This window comes from Phoenix dactylifera, chromosome 5, assembly GCF_009389715.1.
Source record: "Phoenix dactylifera cultivar Barhee BC4 chromosome 5, palm_55x_up_171113_PBpolish2nd_filt_p, whole genome shotgun sequence".
NCBI classification, from domain to species: domain Eukaryota; kingdom Viridiplantae; phylum Streptophyta; class Magnoliopsida; order Arecales; family Arecaceae; genus Phoenix; species Phoenix dactylifera.
The window spans coordinates 17,188,323-17,208,123 of NC_052396.1; the positions used below are offsets into that span (position 1 = coordinate 17,188,323).

Here is a 19,801-nt window from a genome sequence, read left to right on the forward strand (position 1 = left end):
ACACCTTATAGCTAAGAAGCATGTTTTGTTTCTTCTTCTTTTCTTTTTAATGTGTCATCCAACCAAGAGAAAGAGGCTAAACCAGGTAAATTATCAATTTACGAGTGACAAAAAGAGTACGTAGAATTGAAACGACATTGCAGTGGAAGAAAATTCTTGCATTGGCGATTTTATGTTTCTGGCTACTGCTTAATTTGTAATCTTTTATATGTGTTGCGTGCCATATATCTTCTCCACATAATTTTTTGATGTACCTATCCCTTTGGAAATGAGATACCCTGCATATTATATTTAATCATATGCTTTTTCCCATACTCTTAACCTCGCAAACCTAGAATCATGCCTTGCATCTGATACCAAATCCAATATTAGTGACCAGACTTATCGAAATTGTTTGACATGTGAATATGAAGTGATATGGAAAAAAACAAAGATGCATGACCAATTGATATACAACCAGACTATAAGAATTTCATCTCTTTTGATTCAACTTTGGTTCTAGGTATTTTTCAGCCTTTCCTGTCCTTCCTTCATGCATTAGCTTCCTAGCCACCTAATTATTGACAATCTCCTTCACAAAATTGGACTTTATATTGGACTCACATGGCTCGTTTCTCTTTCGCCCACATTCACTTCCCCCAAACTCCCCTCTAGTTACTCCAACTGTTAAGGCTGGCAGAAGGTTGCATGCTTTCTTATTCAAAATGGAAAGAAATCCACAAACTGTACTGATCACTACTAATGTCACATGAAATACTATTGTTAAAAGGGCAGCACATAAAACCTTCTAAAGACATCAATGTATAAAACAATTTCTTTGGATGTATACGAGAACTGAGCAGAGAGCTACAATAGGATAATATCGATATAAAGGTGTTCCTTATCCAGAAATTACTATACGTGTTTAGAATGAACGTTGTCAATATTTCATTCCTAGATTGCTTCACCAACAAGGAAAACGACAACAAATAAATAGGAATTAAATACTTTACCGCAAACTGGGGTAAGAAGTTTTTATTGGGCCTTATCACTTATATCTCAACTTTGATATATATAACATAAAATGAAAAAAAAAAGCTCCACTTCCAAAACCCAATTTTATGACACTTAATAAAGAGTGAAAAGAACCATATGACCTTAAACAATAAATAAATATCCAATAAATGAATAGATGTATAAATTAAGCTTTCTAAAAAAGGGAAAAATAGTCCCACATATATTAATACATCATTCCAGTGACAATGGTTTTTTATGCGTAAGCTATGCTTGATTTGAAGACCCCTTAAATTTTAACTAATATAACAAACTAATTATGTTAGAATTTTGAATTTACTAAACCAACTTTTGATGATTACATTTATGAAACCAACTTGCTTAACTTTTCATGATTAAACCAATTAAACCGGACTATGGATGAAGTTCTATTGAGAATCATTGCTGGTTTTATTCTACAAGAACCCTTATCCTTATCCTTTAGTAGTGATAAGGTTTATCCCAAACATTTCACTATATTTAAAAGGACCTTTGGTGTGGTTTGAGAAAATGAGAGTGGCATGAGAAAGGAGAGAAAAAGAGAGAGTGAGAGTTGTCCTTCTTGATGAGAAGTGAGAGAGAGCTTTTTAGTGTGGCTCATTCTTTTATAAAGCATTTTTTTTCTCCTAATTATTTTTCTTCCAGCATCTCTTTTCTGTTATTTGTTTAGTGTTTATTCTAGATCTTGGGCCGACACGATCAATTTAGGCCGCATAGTGTGCCGTTCTACATAGTATCAGAGACATAGGCTTGGAGATCAGTTATTCGTGTGTTCATTGCTTCGTGTGGTTAAAGAGTTTCTAATAATTTGTTGTGCGTTAGGATCAAAAAATCGAACAATACCAATTATGCGTATTGGAAGGAGGACATCAAATTTTATTTGATCAGGCAAGATTTATGGAAGATTGTGAATGAGACAGATACCTGAAGCCACCAGACAATGCAGAAGTGAGAAAAACGTTGAAGATCAAAGCTGAAAATGCTATGTATATTCTCAGGACTAATATGAATGAAGAAAATCGTCAGCATATTCAAGATAGAGGAGCTGAAAATAATATGGAATATTATTGTTATCCTCCACTAGAAGTCTAATGAGGCTCGGCTTCAATTTTTGGAAAACGAGATTGGTTATCTCAAATAAGGTAATCTTACAACCTCCCAATATTTTCTTAAAGGAAAGATATTGTTTGATGAGCTTGGTATGCTCGATCCAAACTCTCGTTATGATAAAAATAAACAACATAGACTGTTAGTTTGTGGTTTGAATAAAGAGTATAGTGCTTATATGCTTGCTATTTCTGGATGGGCTCAACAACCTACATTAGCAGAGTTAGAAAATATATTTGTTAATCCAGAAGCACTTAATACTCAAAGCGTGATTTGACTATGTTCTCTAAAAAAAAGAGGCCGTACTTTCTTAGAGTAAAAATAAAAATAAGAAGTAGAATAACAAATTTAAAATTTTAGAAAAAAGGCCAGTTGGAGAATTTGAGAAGAATAAAATCCTTAATCAGAAAAAAATTACAAATTCAAGAAAAATTGTCATAGGTTTGACAAATTTGGCCACAAAATTCAAGATTGCAAGATGAAGCTTAAACAATCTAATGTTGCATCCTCTACTTCAAAGCTTGGGGGAGAGATGAAAATTGGTAGTTGGGCTCTCACAACTACTATTATTGATTACAGTTGTCTTCATAGCCAGCATGCATGTGTTTCTACTTTTTGTCATGTGTCAGATATTGATTTTGCTCGTGATTGGATTATTGATTCTGGGTGTTCTAATCATTTGACTGGTCATAGAGAGATATTTGATTCTCTACATGATTATACTGGTTTTGATGCTATTGCTACTATCGATGATTCACTTTATTCTATTTTGGATATCTCTCATATCATCTACTAGTCTTCTGCTTTCGTAAATAATGTTTATTATGTGCTTGGCATGAAGAAAAAATTGGTTTCCATTTCACAAATTACGGACAAAGGATATTCCATTTTATTTGGACCTGACACTGTGGAGATCTATGCTAATGTTAAAGCTTCTGTAAAGCTTATTACTCAATGCGGAAAAGCAAACAAGCTTTATATCATGTCTGTCGGTAATTCTTATATTGATCGGACTCTTAAGCATGACATCACTGATTTATGGCATGCTAGATGGCTCATGTGAATTATGACAGACTTCAAGATATAGGAGACTAGTTAATGGGCTTCTCAAAATGAAGGTTAATACTAACACTATTTGCATTAGATGCCAGTATGAAAAGATACATAGGCTACCTTTTAAAGAGAGCCGAACAAGATATTCTCAGCCACTACGGTTGATACATCCAGATCTTACAAGAATAATTAGTACTCTATCTTTTATCGGTTTGAGGTAGGCAGCCACCTTTATTGATGATTTCTCTAGATATGTTTGGGTTTACTTTGTTAGAGAGAATGCAGAAGTGTTTGAGAAATTTTGCCAATTTAAAAATTTGGTTGAAAATCTCTTTCAATTAAAAATTGGTTGCTTAAGAACCGATAGTGGTGGAGAATATATTTTAAAGAAATTCTCTATCTGATGAGATATGGCATTAGTAGACAATTTACTTGCCCAAACACTTCTAAACAGAATATTGTGGCAGACAGAAAAAATAGGCATCTATTTGAGGCCACTCGCAGTATGACACATGCAAAGAATGTGAAGCATAAATTCTGGGCTGAATGCATGCAGACAACAGTTTATGTTCTTAATAGGACATTTGAGAAGTTTGGATAATATGACTTCGTATGAAAAATTGTTTGAAAAATGCCCTGATATTTCTCATCTTCGTGTGTTTGGATGTGTTTGCTTTGGGCATTATTATGATACATTAATTCTTTAATAAGTTAGATATTAAGTCTGCCAGATGTATATTTTATAGCTATGGTGAGGCTAGAAAAGGTTGGAGATGCATTAATCCTAAAACAATGAAGATTTATATCTCCAGACATGTTGTTTTTGATGAGAGCTCTTCTTGATGGTCTTCTGATGGATGCTATTTTCCAGCTGATGAGTTTAGATCAGTTTCTAATAAAGACTGAGTATCTCAAAAGGGTGTTATTTCCACAAAAATTGATGAACCTTCTTCCCATTCTTCAGCTCAACAAACAAAGTCTTCTTCATCTTTGCCTACTTAGGATAAAAGTCCATGAAAAATTGGAGTACATGCCTCAAATGCTAAGAAAAATGAACATAGTGTTAAAGAAGAAGAAGACATAAATTATATGAAGTTGAACCTGAAACTTCTAAAGGTCAATTACCATTACAAGAAACAAGAGAAAGAAGAAAGCAGTTGACAAGTATGGAGATTGGAATTCTTCTTCTATTGCTTATTGTTATGCTTCTACTATTGTTGATTGGCTAGAACCCACTTCATATGATGAGGCCAAAGGCATTGGTGTTTGGAAGAATGCCATGAAAGAAGAGATTTCAGCTCTTAAGAAGAACGAGACATGGGATTTGGTTCCTTTGCCTAGTGGTGTTTCTTTTATTTTTTGTAAGTGGATTTATAAGGTAAAGAGGAAGAGTGATGATACTATTGAACTCTATAAAGCTAGGGTTGTAGTAAGAGAATTTTTACAAAAGTTTGGAGTTGATTTTGATGAGACCTTTAGCCGAGTGGCAAAATTAACTACTATTAGAGTACTTATTTTCTTAGTAGCAAGCAAAAGTTGGTCGTTGTGGCAGGTGGAAATCAATAATACTTTCTTATATGATGATCTTGATAAGGATATTTATATGTTGTAGCCTTCTGGTTCTAATGACTTCTCTCATATTGAGTTTGATTGCAAATTTAAAAAAAAATTGTATGGTTTCAAACAAGCATCTAGAGCATGATATGAAAAAATTACAGAGTATTTATTATTTTGTGGTTATTCTCCATTTTCTGCAGACTCTAGTTTATTTGTGAAGTATACTAGTAAAGGTATAGTAATTGTTTGTCTTTATGTTGATGATTTGATTGTTACTGGTGATGACATTGATGAGGTCCGTAGTGTTCATGGATAGCTATCTATATGGTTTGAGATGAAAGAACTTAGTGAATTGGAATATTTTCTTGGCATTGATGTAGCTAAGCTTCAGGATGGCTCTTTTATTTGTCAAAAAAGATATGCTTTTGATTTATTGAATAAGTATGGATTGGTTAATTGCAACAATATGTGGACACCAACTAAATAAAATTTAAAGTTTAGTATAGAGCATGGCAAACTTTTTGATGATCCTACCATGTATAGATATGTTGTGGGCAATTTGATCTATTTAACTATCATAAGGCCAGATATTTCTTATGTAGTTAGCGTTGTTAGCCAATATATGCAGTGTCATCAATGGCCACACCTTGATACAGTTTTACAAATCCTAAGATATATTGCTAAGACTGTTGATTATGGTTTTTATATACCATTAATAAGTAAGGGTTACTTCATACCTATTGGTACCTGATTTGGACCAGTACCCAGAATCTAGATTTTGAGAAAAAAGTCGAGTCAGTAAATTTTACAGATGTAAACTATGCTGGTGATGTAGGCACATGTAGGCCTACCACTGGTTATTCTTTTAGCTTGAGATTTGGTATTATTTCTTGGTGCAATAAAAGACAACCTACTATTGCATTACTTTTTACAGAGGTTGAGTGTCGTGCAACCACGATGGCAGTTCAAGAGTTGACTTGGCTAATATGGTCGTTTGGTAATTTAGGCTAGGATACTCACTATATTGTTTCTCTTTATTGTGATAATGAGAGTGCAATTTGATTGACGAAGAATCTAGTATTTCATACAAAGACAAGGCACATTGAAATTCATCATCATTTTATTAGATAAAAAATTGCAGATGAAGAGGTTGATTTGCTTCTAGTTTCTACAAAAGATTAGCTTGCGAATATCTTCACAAAGGATTGATGGCCAGGCAGTTTTAAGATTTGCGCAACAAGCTGGGCATTGTCAGCATGAACTTTGCAATGAGGAGGAGTATTGAGAATTATTGCTAGTTTTATTGTACAAGAATTCTTATCCTTATCATGTTGTAGTGATAAGTCTTGTCCTTATCTTTTAATAGTGACAAGTCTTATCCTTATCTTGTAGTAAGTGTTGCATTTGAGTAGGAAACAAACATCCCTCTCTATTTAAAAATTTAAAGAAACATTTAATGTCTCCTTTGGTATGGCTTGAGAAAAGGAGAGTGGCGGAAAAAAAGAAAAAAAAAAGAGAGAGTGAGAGTTGTCCTTGATGAGGAGTCTAATAAAAGAGAGCATTTTTGTGTGGCTCATTTTTTTAATAAAATATTTTTTATCTTTTCTAATTATTTTTCTTTCGGCATCTCTTTTTTGTTATTTATTTGGTGTTTGTTCTAGATCTTGAGTCGGCACGGTCGATCTACTCCATGTAGCATGCCGTTTTACACTAATTACACTAAGATTTCAGGAGAAGTCGATGTTGTTTTTACTTTCCAATCATAATCAAGGCATCAAGATTGCTGCAAGAGTTACTAATTTCATCAAATATAAAGCTTCCACGACCTACATCGGCTTTCTTTGTTTTCTTTTACCTTTCTAGTCTAGTTTTATCTGTTGCTTTGGCTTTCCATTGCTCACATGGTATACCAAAATTTTCTATGCCATTCGAAACTCTATACAGAAACCATGAGGTATATACTAGGACTTCCCATTGATCAAATACCAGCCACAAGGAAATTCCCAGGCAGAGATACCTGTAAGCGAGCAACCAAGCATAATAGTAACGAGCCATGCCTTATCAAATAATAAATATTGAAGGGCACTTAATCTAGTAAAGGAAAAAATTAATGGGAAGATATACACTACTAGAAAACACGCGTATAGTGACGGAAAATTAGTGACGGACCGTTATCAGTCACTATTTGTGACGGATTAGTGACCGACAGAAATTTGGTCACCGTGGTGTAAACTTAGTGACAGATTAGTGACAGGCCGGTCACAGAATGCGCGGGTAGGATGGGCGCCAAAACTTAGTGACCATTGTAGTGACGAGATATCTGTCAGCAAAATGATAACCGAAATTGCAAACAGACAGTGACAAATTCAGCCGTTACAAATATCGTAACCTAAGTGTTTATAAATTTTTAAAAGATTATTTTTGGCAGTGACGGATTATTGACAAAAATTTCCGCCACCAAATTTAAATTTTAATTCCAAAAATATTAAAAATATTATTTTTGAGTAATTCTAAATTAAAAAAAGATAAAAGGAGGAAAATCCAAAATGAAACCAAGTGTGTCCGCCGTCCCGCCCAAATTTCTTCGATAACCCAAATTTCAATCGTTCTCCAGAAAACTCAAATTTTCTCTTCTTATTTTCAAATCTCATGGTGCCGATTATGATCCATTTGCATCCCTACTACTGCTTTCCTGCAATGGGATTGGATTTTGGAAGAAGGTCTTGGATTTTTTTTTTGTCCTCGTGAGTGAGGAGCTGGGAGACATCAAGTTCGGTCCAATCAGCCTTATAGATAAAAAATAGTTTGATATGAAATTTGGCTTGCAGACCGACTTACCTCATCACTTCCCCATCAGCCCGGTCGAACTTAAAACATTGGCTTCGTCCCGATTGGAGGGTTAGGGCTTCTGGCATCGCCGCTTCCCCTTTCTTGTCTCCCCTCTCCTCTCCTCCACCTCCGCCCTCTCCTCTCCGGCTCCCCCTTGCCGACCATTTGTGCCTCCCCGTCGACGGTGACCACGGCTACATCACGCCCCCGGATCGGCCGATCCAACTCTCACCCGGGACGAGATCATCACAGCTACATCACCCCGTCGACGCCCCCCAACTTCTTGCTCGTCGGCTAGGGTTTTCAAAACCCACAACTGGTTCTTCCCCGAGCGAGGTAAACCCTAACCCCGTTTCTTTTTACCCCATGATAACAAAATAAAAGAAACGAAGAAGAGGAAGAGGAAGGGGGAAGGAACTTACCGAGGGTCTCCGCCTGTGGATCCGGCGCCGTGCTTGATCGCCGCCGTGGCCGCAGTTGTCGACGGCCGCGCTAGGGTTCTTCTTTCCCTCCTATCCGGGTTCTTTTTCTTCCCCTGCTGCAGGTAGGCAAGGCAAAGAGGGTCATTCCTCCCCCCTCTGCTGCGGGTAGTCCAGTCCCGATTGGCATTCTTCCTTCCCCTATTGGTCGCGTTCTCTATGATGTTGAATTTTGTCCTCAAGGTCTCTCTCTCTCTCTCTCTCTCTCTCTCTCTCTGTATAGAGCTTATCCCTTCTTTTCCCTCTTGATTTTTGGGGTTTTCTTCGTTTTCTCCTGATATTATGTGGTAGATTTTATAATGGTGGTTAGGATTTGCGCTACATGTACCAAGGTTAGGGTTTTGGGTTGCCCTGATCTTGAAGTTGCCGGATCTGGCTGTAGCTATATGAATAAAGAGAAGAGGGAAGAAAACTGGTCGGCTTGCTCTCCTTATTGTTGGCAACCCGCTTACCAAGCTTCCCACATTAATTTGTTCTTAAAATGTAGCTTCCTATTTTATTCTTTTTTATTTTTTGTGAGAAGGGCAGAAGAAGGAGATGGTGCATGTGTTAGCCATTTTTAGAGGACCTTCTCACACATCAAGAGCTATCTATTTTCTTTGATTTTTTAATGTTTTTATTAATTTTTCAAAGTGATGATATCTCGGCCATTATCCAGGCAAGCTGCTTTTTAATTGCTGCAGATTGTGTCATCAATGCCTACATCTGAGTCTTATTTTCTTTTAATCTGTCGCTCTATTGTTCCATGCTGTTCTCTATAATCTCTCTAATTACTTTTTTGGTTGTGTATTGCTATGAAACTTTTTGGCCCTCCTATGTTTTGGACTTCACACCTAAGTGCAACCAGTTTGATCTGGGATTATGGCTGATATGCCACCCAAACAATAATGGATATTTTTCAACTGTTAATTTATGTCTCCAGAAAATCAATAGTAACTTAACATATTCAATTTTACCATCAAATTAGAATGAGGTTGCAGAGCTTAATTACTGTAGAAAGAGCTTTATAAATATTTTAAGTAGGTGATAGATATGTCTTTACCCTGTTGCTGATCATCATAAAGATTGAAAACATATGGTCCTGGTATTTTGGATTGGGCTTTCAATCTCAGGATCGAAACGACACAAAGTCTTGTGCTGTAGCAAATTCTTGTATTTTGGATTGAACAGCCTCATTACTTGCAGCGTTCGAAGCGGCAATTTCTTCTAGGCGCTTACATACAACTTCACGTTTTGACTTAATCTCCTTTTCTTTAGATTCATCTTCTTCAAACTTCTTCAAGCACTCCATGAATAGCCCAGGATCATGATCAGAAAATATCTTACGAACATTTAGCGTGAGGCTCTGAACAGCTTGGTTCCAGTGAGACTTTGTATTTCTCTCCAAAGCAGGGAAGATAATTGGTAAAATCGCCTTACAGTTTTGTTTGATTAAGTTTTCAATATGATCATTGTTCCATAAAAATAACGCTCTCTCTGCAACCTGCAAAAGGACCACAAGACCGAGTTAGATGAGATTGTAGAAGATGTCATAAACTCAAGTTTCTACAATGAAACTCAATCAACTCAATGCTCGACCAATGTTGAATCCAATTCATAGTGAGATGAATCATGATCATGAGATACTCCCTTTTGGTTTTGGTTTAAATATGGATGTTGTTATAGTTTGGAACTTTTTTTAGTTTTGCTTTGACTATGGATGTTATCATTGGTTATTGTAACTTCGGTTAATAATTTCAGCTTCTCAGGTATGCCCTCATCTAATGTCACTCTTAACTTTTGCTCATGTTTTTATATTTCTGTAAGTAACTATGAACTGAATTGTAATGCTTTCTTTTTAACTTCAGATGGGATATACTTTGCTAAAGGAAACAGGTTAAGGGAAACAAAAAGGGGCAATGCTCTCTCTCTCTCTCTCTGTTTTTTTTTTGCCCCTCTGATGAATGGAATGAAATAGGTTAAAGGAAACAACAAGGGGCAATGCAAAAGCAAAGGGTCAAAGCATACTGCTGGCTTTCTATCTGAATGAGTACAAGTTCTTATTCCGACTCCTTCCCGGTTGACAGAGTTGAAGTCATTTATGTGAGTCCATTGGAATCATATACTGACGACATTTATATATGTCTCTTGTATTCTGGAAAGAGAGATGCTGAATGAAAAGCTTTCAGCAGAACACTTCCATTGTTTTGTTTATGCATATGACTGGATGAGGCTCTAGCTTGTATTTTTCTTTTATTATGAGCCAATCAATGTACCAAATGTACCAGATTATTGGAATGTGACCAATGACCAAATTTGGTTACTGAATTGTTTGCCAAGTATTGTGACGAGCTAATATAAACTTAGTGACAGAATTTTGGTTTCTAAAAATTGATTTTGCTCCGTAAGTCAGTAACGAAATTAGTGACAAATTTAGTGACAAAATTTGTGACCATGTCTGTGATGACTAAATCTATCACTAAAGGTTGTGACAAATCAGTGACCAAATTTGTGACCGAATTCTGTGACAAAATCTGTGACCAAGTTATCTTCGTCACTAACTCAATGACTGGTTAGTGACGGAAAATACGTAATTTCTTAAATATTTAATTTTGGATTTGTAACGGCTTAGTGACGGCGGTTCTGTCACGGAGTTTAGTGACGGAAATCGCCGCCGTCATTGAGAATTTAGTGACGTGTGTTTTTGTAACTAATTTCGTGACGGGAGCTCCGGTCACAAATTCCGTATTAGTAACCGGAAACACGATATAGTGACGGAAATCTCCGTCACTATACGCGTGAATTAATGGGAAGATACGCAAGATTAAAGTTCAGTTGTGCCACCTTCTCCCCAAGTTTACATGGGGGAAGACCTCTGAATGGGCACGAACTACATCTAAATGCATCTCCAAGACCACGATGGATGTTTACACAGTAAGATAAATAACCATCCAAAGTTGTATCAAACAAACTTGGTTATCAAAAGACACGGCAAGTTGCAAAAATGATAACAAGCTGCCACCCTTTGCTCTTCCCCGGCCGACCACAAGTGCATGCAGTTCTTCTTTCAGGCCTTCCTCTTGCTTCCAACTTCACAATCTCCAACTGCACTAGAATTGATAAACCATAAGATATTTCCTATAGAAAGAATTCAATTGCACCGCAACAGAAAACATCGATCGTATACAGAGTAATGTTTCAGTACTTTTTTTTCTTCGTGATGCCCAAGGAAAACGCACCGAAGCAAAACTCTTGATCATATGCATCAGCCCAGGCGGTAGCTGTGGTTTCTTCAAGTCCTCCTCAGTCAGAAGACTGTCGTCAATCTGAATCTTGGGAGCAGTATTTGTCGCTTTCTTAAGGGAGAATGACGACCCAATCTTCCAAGAAGCCTTCTTGCCCTTAATCTGCAGGAAGCCAGAGTAGAAAGCTAGCTGTTCCGAGGGTGCAGATGATATGATGTGGAGGAAGGAGAATAAAAGAAAAAAAAAATCCAAACTCACGGTTAACAATTGATCACCATCTGCTTCAATCGGCAACATAGCTTTTATTTGTACAGTTTGTACTTCAAGAAATCCTGCCATGAGTAACTTGCGCTCCAACCCAAAGCTCGGCTGCCAAAAAAAAATCGCATCTTCTAAGTTTTCTTGGAGACATCATAATAACATGAACAAGAGATGGCAATTCTCTGATGCAGCATCAGCAACTCACCTTATCATCTGTGAGCTGAAGACACGATAAAGAAGTCTGTATCAGGATTTTCCCCTCAGGCTTCAGCACTCTTGCAATCTCCTCGATCCATTGCTCCCCAACCAGTTCGGGCGTTTTCATGAGAGATATGGCTCCATCCATTGAAGCCGGCTCAATTGGTAACTTCCCTCCTGTCACACCAATCAATATATATCAACCAACGTTTTTTTTTTTTTTTTTTTTTTTTTTTTTTTTTTTGAGAGTACCTCAGGAAACTCGATATCTGGAGCAGTTCAAAAAAAAAAAAAAAAAAGTGGGGTTGGAACATCCAAAGGCTCCCTTCGATTTAATAAAATACCTTCAAAACTACTAAATTCTAGAAAATTTCTTTTCTCCTAACATGCTTCCAAGTCCCTATTCCAGCAGTAATCTTATCATATGTGATCAAATACGTTGCATTAAACTTGAAGTTGAAAGGATGAGGGGGTATACTTATTGTTGGAGTAGCTCGAGTGGCAACGAGCACATCATCTTCGGCAGAGACATGGACTCCTATGCGCTCAACTGCTGAGAAAACAACACTGACCGGAATGACAACATTATCCGTGGCCACAAGCACTCGCCTCTTCATCGCCACCATGTCCTGCGACTCAAGTCACCAACAGAATCACGCCGAACGCCATTGATATCCAAGAATGAGGACCATCAAATTGAGAAAAATTAGGTGTTGAGAATGGTTCCCAAAAATTCATTTTTTTTAAGAAAAAAAAAGATCTTCATGGTTCATTCATGAAGAAATCCACCGCTAGCTACAACCACTTGTGGGAGAAGAAGATAAACGAAGAGGAGATGGCTTACCATCTTTTTTTATGAAAACGTCTCGTTAGCTTTCTCAAGTCCTTTCGTTGGACTGAAACAAAAATAAATATATAATCTCCTCAAAGGAGGAGGACTCGTGGGTCTCGCTAAAAGGAGCGAGCACGTGTGGAGCGAAGGGAAGGCGGCACGTGTCAGGTGAGTTATTAGACGGCTTGGTGGCTTTTACGTGGAGACGGCGAGTATGACAGCGATCTACCAACTTAAACCGACCCAAGCGTGTAGGAAGCTGCAAGCAAGCTTCTAGCCTCCTGACAAGAGTACACCTTTCATTCACGGGAAAAAAAAATTATAATAATAAAATATAATTTTAAAAATAATATCTAGATATTAATATATTTAAAAAATAATTGTGGCATATTTGATCAGAAAAAAATAAAAATCATACTTTCCAAAATAACTTATATTTTTTTAAAAAATTGGATAAAATATTTTTTATATCCTTAATAAACAGACTATAAGGAGAAAAAAAATGTAAACCATTAGGATTAAGATTATTCTTCGGAAAGAAAAATTTTATCTTGATTTCCAGCTCATAAAAAATAGATTTTTTATGTTCTCAATAAATTTTTATTTTTCATAAAAGATAAAAAATTATTTCTAAAAATATATTCTCCACCTACATATAAGCTATTTTATTATTTTTATTGACTATATTTTTTTTCTTTTTTTTTTTGGTGAACCAAACGAGTTTAAAGGCTTTAGTGAACCTCCACCTACATATAAGCTATTTTATTATTTTTTATTGACTATATTTTTTTTCTCTCTTTGGCTAATACATTTCTAAATATTTGATCTCGGAATAAATAGTCCTCTTTCTTTTTCTTTTTCTTTTTTTCTTTCAAGGAAATAAAGATGGCTAAGCGGTAAAATCTAGGTGGGAGTTTCTCCATCACCAACTTTCACATGGAAGAGCAATGACTGGATAACTAATCTTGAGCACGACGAGATTACCTTTGCTGCCTCTACGCTGTGACACGTGCAACTCCTCCAGTTCTTGGCGTGCACACCGAAGGCTACGTGCTGCATGTGAACCCGTGACTCTGGAAGAAACCATGTTCTTGATAAAATGTTTTGAAGATCGTACAGCCACAGTTGTATCCGGAGATAGCAATGCTAGGCAATGTGAAGATTAATTATTGTTCAAAAAATAAAGCGATGCAAAGATTTCACTGAAAAATTATGCACAATTTTTTTTTCATACAACAGGGATTTACATTGATCGAAGATGAGTACAGTCAATAAAATTAGAAAAAAAAAGTTGACGAAGAGAAAAAAATCAGAAGATCCTTCGCGAATGATGTGCAGTATAGGAGCCGACCCAATCAGCAATACTGTTCGCCTTCCGATAAACATAAGTGGTCTAAAAGGAGCCGCACCCTCTCGAGAGTCTGTGTATGCCTTGGAGCAACGATTGCTCCTCGTCATAGCTATTCTGGCCTTGAACTCACTCGATCACTGTAGTCGAATCTCTTTCAAAATAAATGTTGTTCGCATCCAGCTCTCGGCTCTGCTTCAATGACCGACGCATCGAATATACGCCAACCTCTGACTACGACGAGTCTGGAGTTATGATCCCTGATCATAAAGCCCACTCCTCCGCTGTCTCCACCCTTAGAAACATAGCACAATATTACCTATAGTGAATTAATGAAAATTGTTGAATAGCTTGCACGGTTTCTTTTTTTCATTTGAGATTTCCTATGATTCATATTTCAGCCTTTGTCAGGATTGTGAATCGTATAAGGTGCAGGAAATTTCGGCAATTTTATGGTAAATTTTCAAAAAATTGATTTGTGCCATGCCACCCTGCAATTAATTCACTTCAAAGGTTTGTGTGCTCTTGGCCTAATATTTTTTACGCGATTCCTGGGTTCTAAGAATTAAAAAAGAGGTATTTATATATTGTATAGGCAAAATTGTTTCTGTTAGTATAAGTGGCTAGTGGTATTCTTATTTGAGTGGAACACTGATATTCTAATAGAGTGGAGCGAAGCGACGGAATATGTTTATCTTTGGGATAAATATGTAGTATTTTATTCTAGAAGGGATGCTAATAGAAGTTGGGACTCTGGGGCTATGGTTTAACTATAAATATCTTGTAATCCTTGTTATTTGAGAGATAATGAAAGTTACAGTTGTTTCGCTCTCGTGGACGTAGGCATATTGCCAAACCAAGTAAATTCTTGTGTTCTCCTTCTTTTTCTCTCCCTCTCTTAATTCTGTGCATTGTGCTATCTTCCGTTTGGATCCTGTATTTTGTGCACAACTGGTATCAGAACTGCAAGGCTACAAATCGGTTGCTATGCCGTTTCTCCACGTGGGGGAGATCAGAGGGCGTTGTCCTGCTGGGTTCTCTCTCGAAGGCCGTGAAGAACCAGGAGAAAGGGTCTGTTCCGTGGGAGGTTTGCTTCACGTGAAGGAGAGGAGGATTTGTTTTTCTTTGATTCACGTGGTGGGTTGTTTCTCCCAAGGCGTCCTCATCCCAAGACGAAATCCCCAAGCCAGCCGTGGGTGATGTTGCTCCTCATAGAGGTTTTTCTTTGGGCATTGTCTTCCAAGCCCAAACCCCCATCATCGACTGACCGCAAGCTAGGAGAGGAAGAACTTCCCGTCGTCCCGCGCCACCGCCGCCATCCGTGGCGGGATCCAGTGGAGGAAGAGGCCATCGCTAGCGCTCCGCCCACCGGTCCTCTCATTGTGAGGAGAGGAGTTCTGCCATCGCTAGTGTGCGTTCTGACCTAAGAAGAGGGGCGTTTATGGTATTTTTATTTTTCATCACATCCTATTTTTCTCTATTTTATTTTGCAAAAAGATAAGATGACAAGGATGTCTTCTGCGAAGTTCGATGTGATAAAGTTCGATGGAACTAGGAATTTCAAGCTATGGCAGAGGAGGGTAAAAGATCTATTAGTATCGCAGGGTATGGTGAAGGCCCCGTATGGAAAGAAACCAGATGACATGGGTGATGCAGAGTGGAAGGAATTGTTGGCTAAGGCTGTTTCAAATATACGACTTTGAAAAGCTAATGATGTGATGTATCATGTCATGGACGAGAAATCGTTGGTGGCAATTTGGTCAAAATTGGAGAGTCGGTACATGTCCAAGTCGTTGACGAACAAGCTCTATCTTAAGCAGAAACTGTACGGTCTTAAGATGGCAGAGGGTGCTGATTTAAGCCAACATATCAATGTGTTCAATCAGATTATCGGTGATCTGTAGTGAGTTGATGTGAAGTTCGAAGACAAAAACAAAAACGTTGATGTTATTGCATTCTTTACCCGCTTCTCCTACGTACGAAAATTTGGTTACAACTCTGACATGGGAAAAGAAGACCTTAGAGTTAGAAGACGTCATTGGAGCTTTGTTAGGTTTTCATCATAGGAAGAAAGCTAGTGATGAGAGTTCTCAGGAAGAAGGCTTAGTGGCGAAGGGTAACCAGGAGTGTGGAAGAAACAACATAAGGAATGGATCAAATCGCAGTAAATCTCGGTCCAAATCCAAAAAAAAGAAAGGCATAACATGCTACAAGTGTAGAAAACAAGGTCACATAAAGCAGAATTGTCCTGAGAAAAAGAAGGGTAAAAATGATGACGGATCTGAGGGGTCCTCTAAGTCTGCAAATATAGTAAAAGAAAACACAGATAGCAGTGACGGTGATATACTTTCATTGTAGGCTCATGTTCACTACATGCAACAAAACCCTTAGGGGTAGATATAATCTCATTGTAGTTGTGAGAGCTCCATTTTGGCACCTAGTATGCTGAAAACAAATGTTGTATGAGAAAATTATCTCTGGAGGATGCGGTTTGCAATTGAGTGCTAGATATCACGGATCTTGCTCCAAAATCCTACCGGACTTACCTGGAATGGTCAAAGTGATCCACAACAATTCCAGGATGGTCATAGCTCCATCTATGACTGACTCTACATATGCAAACCACTTAATGCCATTCAATCCATTAGGACTCGAATCCATACCTTCTCACAAACTAGCGGAACTTCAAATCATTTGGGAATGTTCTGATGCACTATGTTTATGTACTTCTCGATTATCTTGGAACCCTCTCCATTCAAATTTCTAAAGGATAATAATAAACCTTTATAACAATCAAAATATTTATAGACACATAGAGATATGAATGCCATATCTATTTATAGAAATCAATATTAAAGACATAAAATCATTTATAGAATTTTTAAAAGAAAATTAATGAAGAGGTTACTATGAAAGGAAAAACTTGCTTTTGCCCGGGTCCATTAGTCTTGTTAGTTAGCTGAGAAAGCTTTGGCCAATTCAACTTGGTTTTAATTGAACGGTTTGGATCTTTGAAAAATCTTCTCTATTAATTATTTCAAGCATCAACACTTGATGAGATTCATCCTCTATTTTACTATTTATTGTTAAAATCTGCCATATTGGTGATGAATGTTCTAATTGTGGAAGCCAAAATTAAATTTTGTTAATATTTGTGCAGCCTCTAATTGAACTAAAGAGGATCTATTGTAATCCTATTATTCTAAATAGTGAAAGTTTTTGGCTGAACTAAGTCTCGTAGTTTTTTTCTTCACATCGAAGGATTTTCTACGTTAAAAATTATGTTGCCTCTTATGTGTGGATTGCTTGATTATTTTTGCTTGTTAATTGCTTGAGTAGATTGTAGAGATTATTGTTGCCTGGTAAGTGATATCCCATTTAATTACACAAAGAGGATAAAGAAGTTTGCGACATCATTATTTCTTGATTGTTTTTTTCCAACAAAGTGATATCAGAGCAGGTTGCTAGTGACTGAATTTTTCTTATGTCGATTAAATGGAAGAGCATTCTGGTGGCAGCATGGTTAAACTCACATGTTTCAATTATTCAATTTGGAAGCTCCGAATGGAAGATTTACTATTTTGCAAAGATTTGCATGATCCTATTGAACGAGATAGTGCCAAACCAAATAACAAAGCTCAGCAAGGAGAAAATGAGTAGGAAGACGGTTGGTTTAATCAGGTAGTGGATAAATGATAGTATTTTTCATCATGTTGCTATGGAGACTAATTGTGAGATACGAGGCTGAAGTCGGTAGCCCCAGCCGACTTCAGCCCCATTCCTATTTTGGAAGGAGTCGGAACAGAGGATCGTGATTGCGATCCTCTCCGGCTCCTCCGGGGGCAATGGGGGCGAAGGCACTGCAGGCATCCTGCGGCACCCCCTCCAGCCAATCCGCGGCCAATCCATGGCCGTGGATTTCGCTCGACTGACACGATTCCTGCGGTGGAGAGCCGTTACAATGGGGTAATAAAAACCCCCATTTCCTCCTCTTGAGATCACCAACCGAGCCTTCTTCTTCTCCTCCTTCCTTTCATCCTCCTCCTTCCTTACCTCCGGCCACTGCCTTGAGATTCAACAAGCGCTCTTTTCCTTCTCCCTCTCTGTTTCTTTTGAGCCCTATTCTGAGATTTGTTTCGCCGTCGGAAGCATCGGCCACTCCGCCGCCTCCGTCGATCGCCGGTAAGCCCTCTTTTTGCCCTCTATTTCATGCCAAATAGCTTGAATCCTCCCTTTGTTTTGGCCCCAAACCGAGACCATGCTCAGTTGTTATCTACCTCCGTCGCCGCGACGGCCGTCGATCGCCACTGCGGCCGACTGGTCGTCGACCGGGCGACGGCCCCTGGCCGCCTAGGTCGGTCATCTAGCCGGCCCTTCCCTCCTCCCGGCTCCCTTCTTCCCCTACCCATAGGAGTTTGGGGAAGAAGGCCCATCGTGGGCCGAACTGGGCCAAGCTTGGTTGAAGATCCCACGAAGAGTATTTTTCCTCTTTCGTTCTTTAGTGGAAGCATGCAAAATGGTTTATTTGAAAGCCCTCTTTTAGCCACATGACACGAGAATTTCTGCGAAGATTGATTGCCCATCGTGGGCTGAACTGGGCCAAGCTTGGGCCCAGTTCACTGTGGGCCCAACTTGGGCCCAATTCAATCGTGTTGGGCCCAGATAGGTTGTACCCTTTTTGTGGGCTCAACTTGGGCCCAGTTCAGATCCAAAACCTGAAACCCGAAATTTGAACTCGTTTGGCCAATAAAATGAAATTTTGCAGTTAAGCCCTTGACAATATATTATTTCACAAAAAGGGTCCTCTGTAATTTATGTTTGATCCCTATAAGAAAGGTTTATTACATAAAGGTCCTCAAATATATTTGTTTTGTTCCTTTACTCAAGTTTTATCATAGAACAGTACTCTATAATTAGGTATTAGTCCCTGCAATGAATTTTATTGCATAAATGAATTTTAGTTGGCCAAGCTTTTTGTGGGTCGGGTCTATACGGGCCCATTGGGCCGTATCCGATGTGTGCCCTATCGGGCCATGCCCATTATGGGCCAACTCTGGGCCCTATCAGGCCATGTCCAATAGTATTATTTTGATTTTGCTTAGCTCTGAAATTAACAAAGGAATTAATTAAATTTAAACAGGTGAACCTGATCTGCCTCCCTAAAGTAAGAGTTAAGCGAGAAGAGATAAGTAACTTAATACTTCAAAGTTTATTTTCCAAAGTGTTTGGCAAAGTAATTATTAGATGATTTAATTTTGAAATATGTTTTGTACTTAGTGAAATGAGTCAGGCATGTTAAATTTCATTTGAAAATTTGGTTATATGCTTTGAAATTTGTAAAATATGACTGGACAATTTATGAAATCTATTTTTATATGTATATATCCTCAGCATGGCTATGATCTATTTTGACCCCGCCAATGGAGATTATCCGTTGGCCCTGTCGATTTATATCTGTGAGGAACCGGTTTCGACACCGCGCCACCAGTGATTAGAATAGTGGATTTGGACACCGGTTGCCATTGGTGGGTAAATATAGTGGATTTGGCACTTTTGTGCAACACCGGCTGCCATCGGTGGATAAATATAGTGGATTTGGCACTTTTGTGCAACACCGGCTACCATCAGTAAATAAAAGTAGTGGATTTGGCACCTTGTGCAACCCACGTCACTGGGTTACGTGGCCTTAGCCGATTTATGTTGAGATTTTAGTATCAGAGTTTTTATGAAAATACTTAATAAATTTTAAAAGAAAATATGCTTATTTGTGATTTAATTCCCAGTCATTATTTTGTGTTTTGATTTATCATTTGATATGCTCCGACCCCACTCTAGGGTATTTTGTTGCTCACTAGGGTAGTGTAGTTCATTATCTTATTTT

At 37.9% G+C, this 19,801-nt stretch overlaps 2 protein-coding genes and 1 non-coding gene across 6 annotated transcripts in view; 2 read left to right on the forward strand and 1 right to left on the reverse strand.

Moving 5' to 3' along the window:
- Positions 1-19,801, forward strand: part of LOC103697957 (probable metal-nicotianamine transporter YSL12) — a 36,694-nt gene that overhangs the window by 3,921 nt on the left and 12,972 nt on the right. The gene's annotated exons all lie outside the window — the stretch shown is intronic.
- On the forward strand, positions 8,431-8,525 carry LOC120110962. The gene has a single exon (XR_005512081.1). It is a non-coding gene; the product is annotated as a small nucleolar RNA snoR109 (small nucleolar RNA).
- On the reverse strand, positions 10,840-12,629 carry LOC103697959 (anamorsin homolog). Of its 4 annotated transcripts, none has more exons than XM_026801439.2 (6): positions 12,585-12,629; positions 12,219-12,369; positions 11,748-11,917; positions 11,540-11,650; positions 11,276-11,443; positions 10,840-11,141 (listed from the first exon to the last, which is right to left on the reverse strand). In XM_026801439.2, the coding sequence occupies exons 1-6, from the start codon at positions 12,585-12,587 to the stop codon at positions 11,016-11,018; spliced, it is 729 nt and encodes a 242-aa protein (XP_026657240.1). In that variant the 5' UTR covers positions 12,588-12,629; the 3' UTR covers positions 10,840-11,015. The 4 variants fall into 4 exon arrangements, with proteins under 4 accessions (XP_026657240.1, XP_038982839.1, XP_038982837.1 ...); XM_039126911.1 differs by having other exon boundaries at positions 11,242-11,443; XM_039126909.1 differs by having other exon boundaries at positions 10,840-11,146; positions 11,242-11,443.

Coding starts and splice junctions, on each gene's coding strand:
- LOC103697959 (XM_039126909.1), bottom strand. Junction 11,918..12,218: donor TCGAGCTACTCCAACAATAA/GTATACCCCCTC, acceptor TTGGTGTGACAG/GAGGGAAGTTACCAATTGAG. Junction 11,147..11,241: donor GGCATCACGAAGAAAAAAAA/GTACTGAAACAT, acceptor TATCAATTCTAG/TGCAGTTGGAGATTGTGAAG.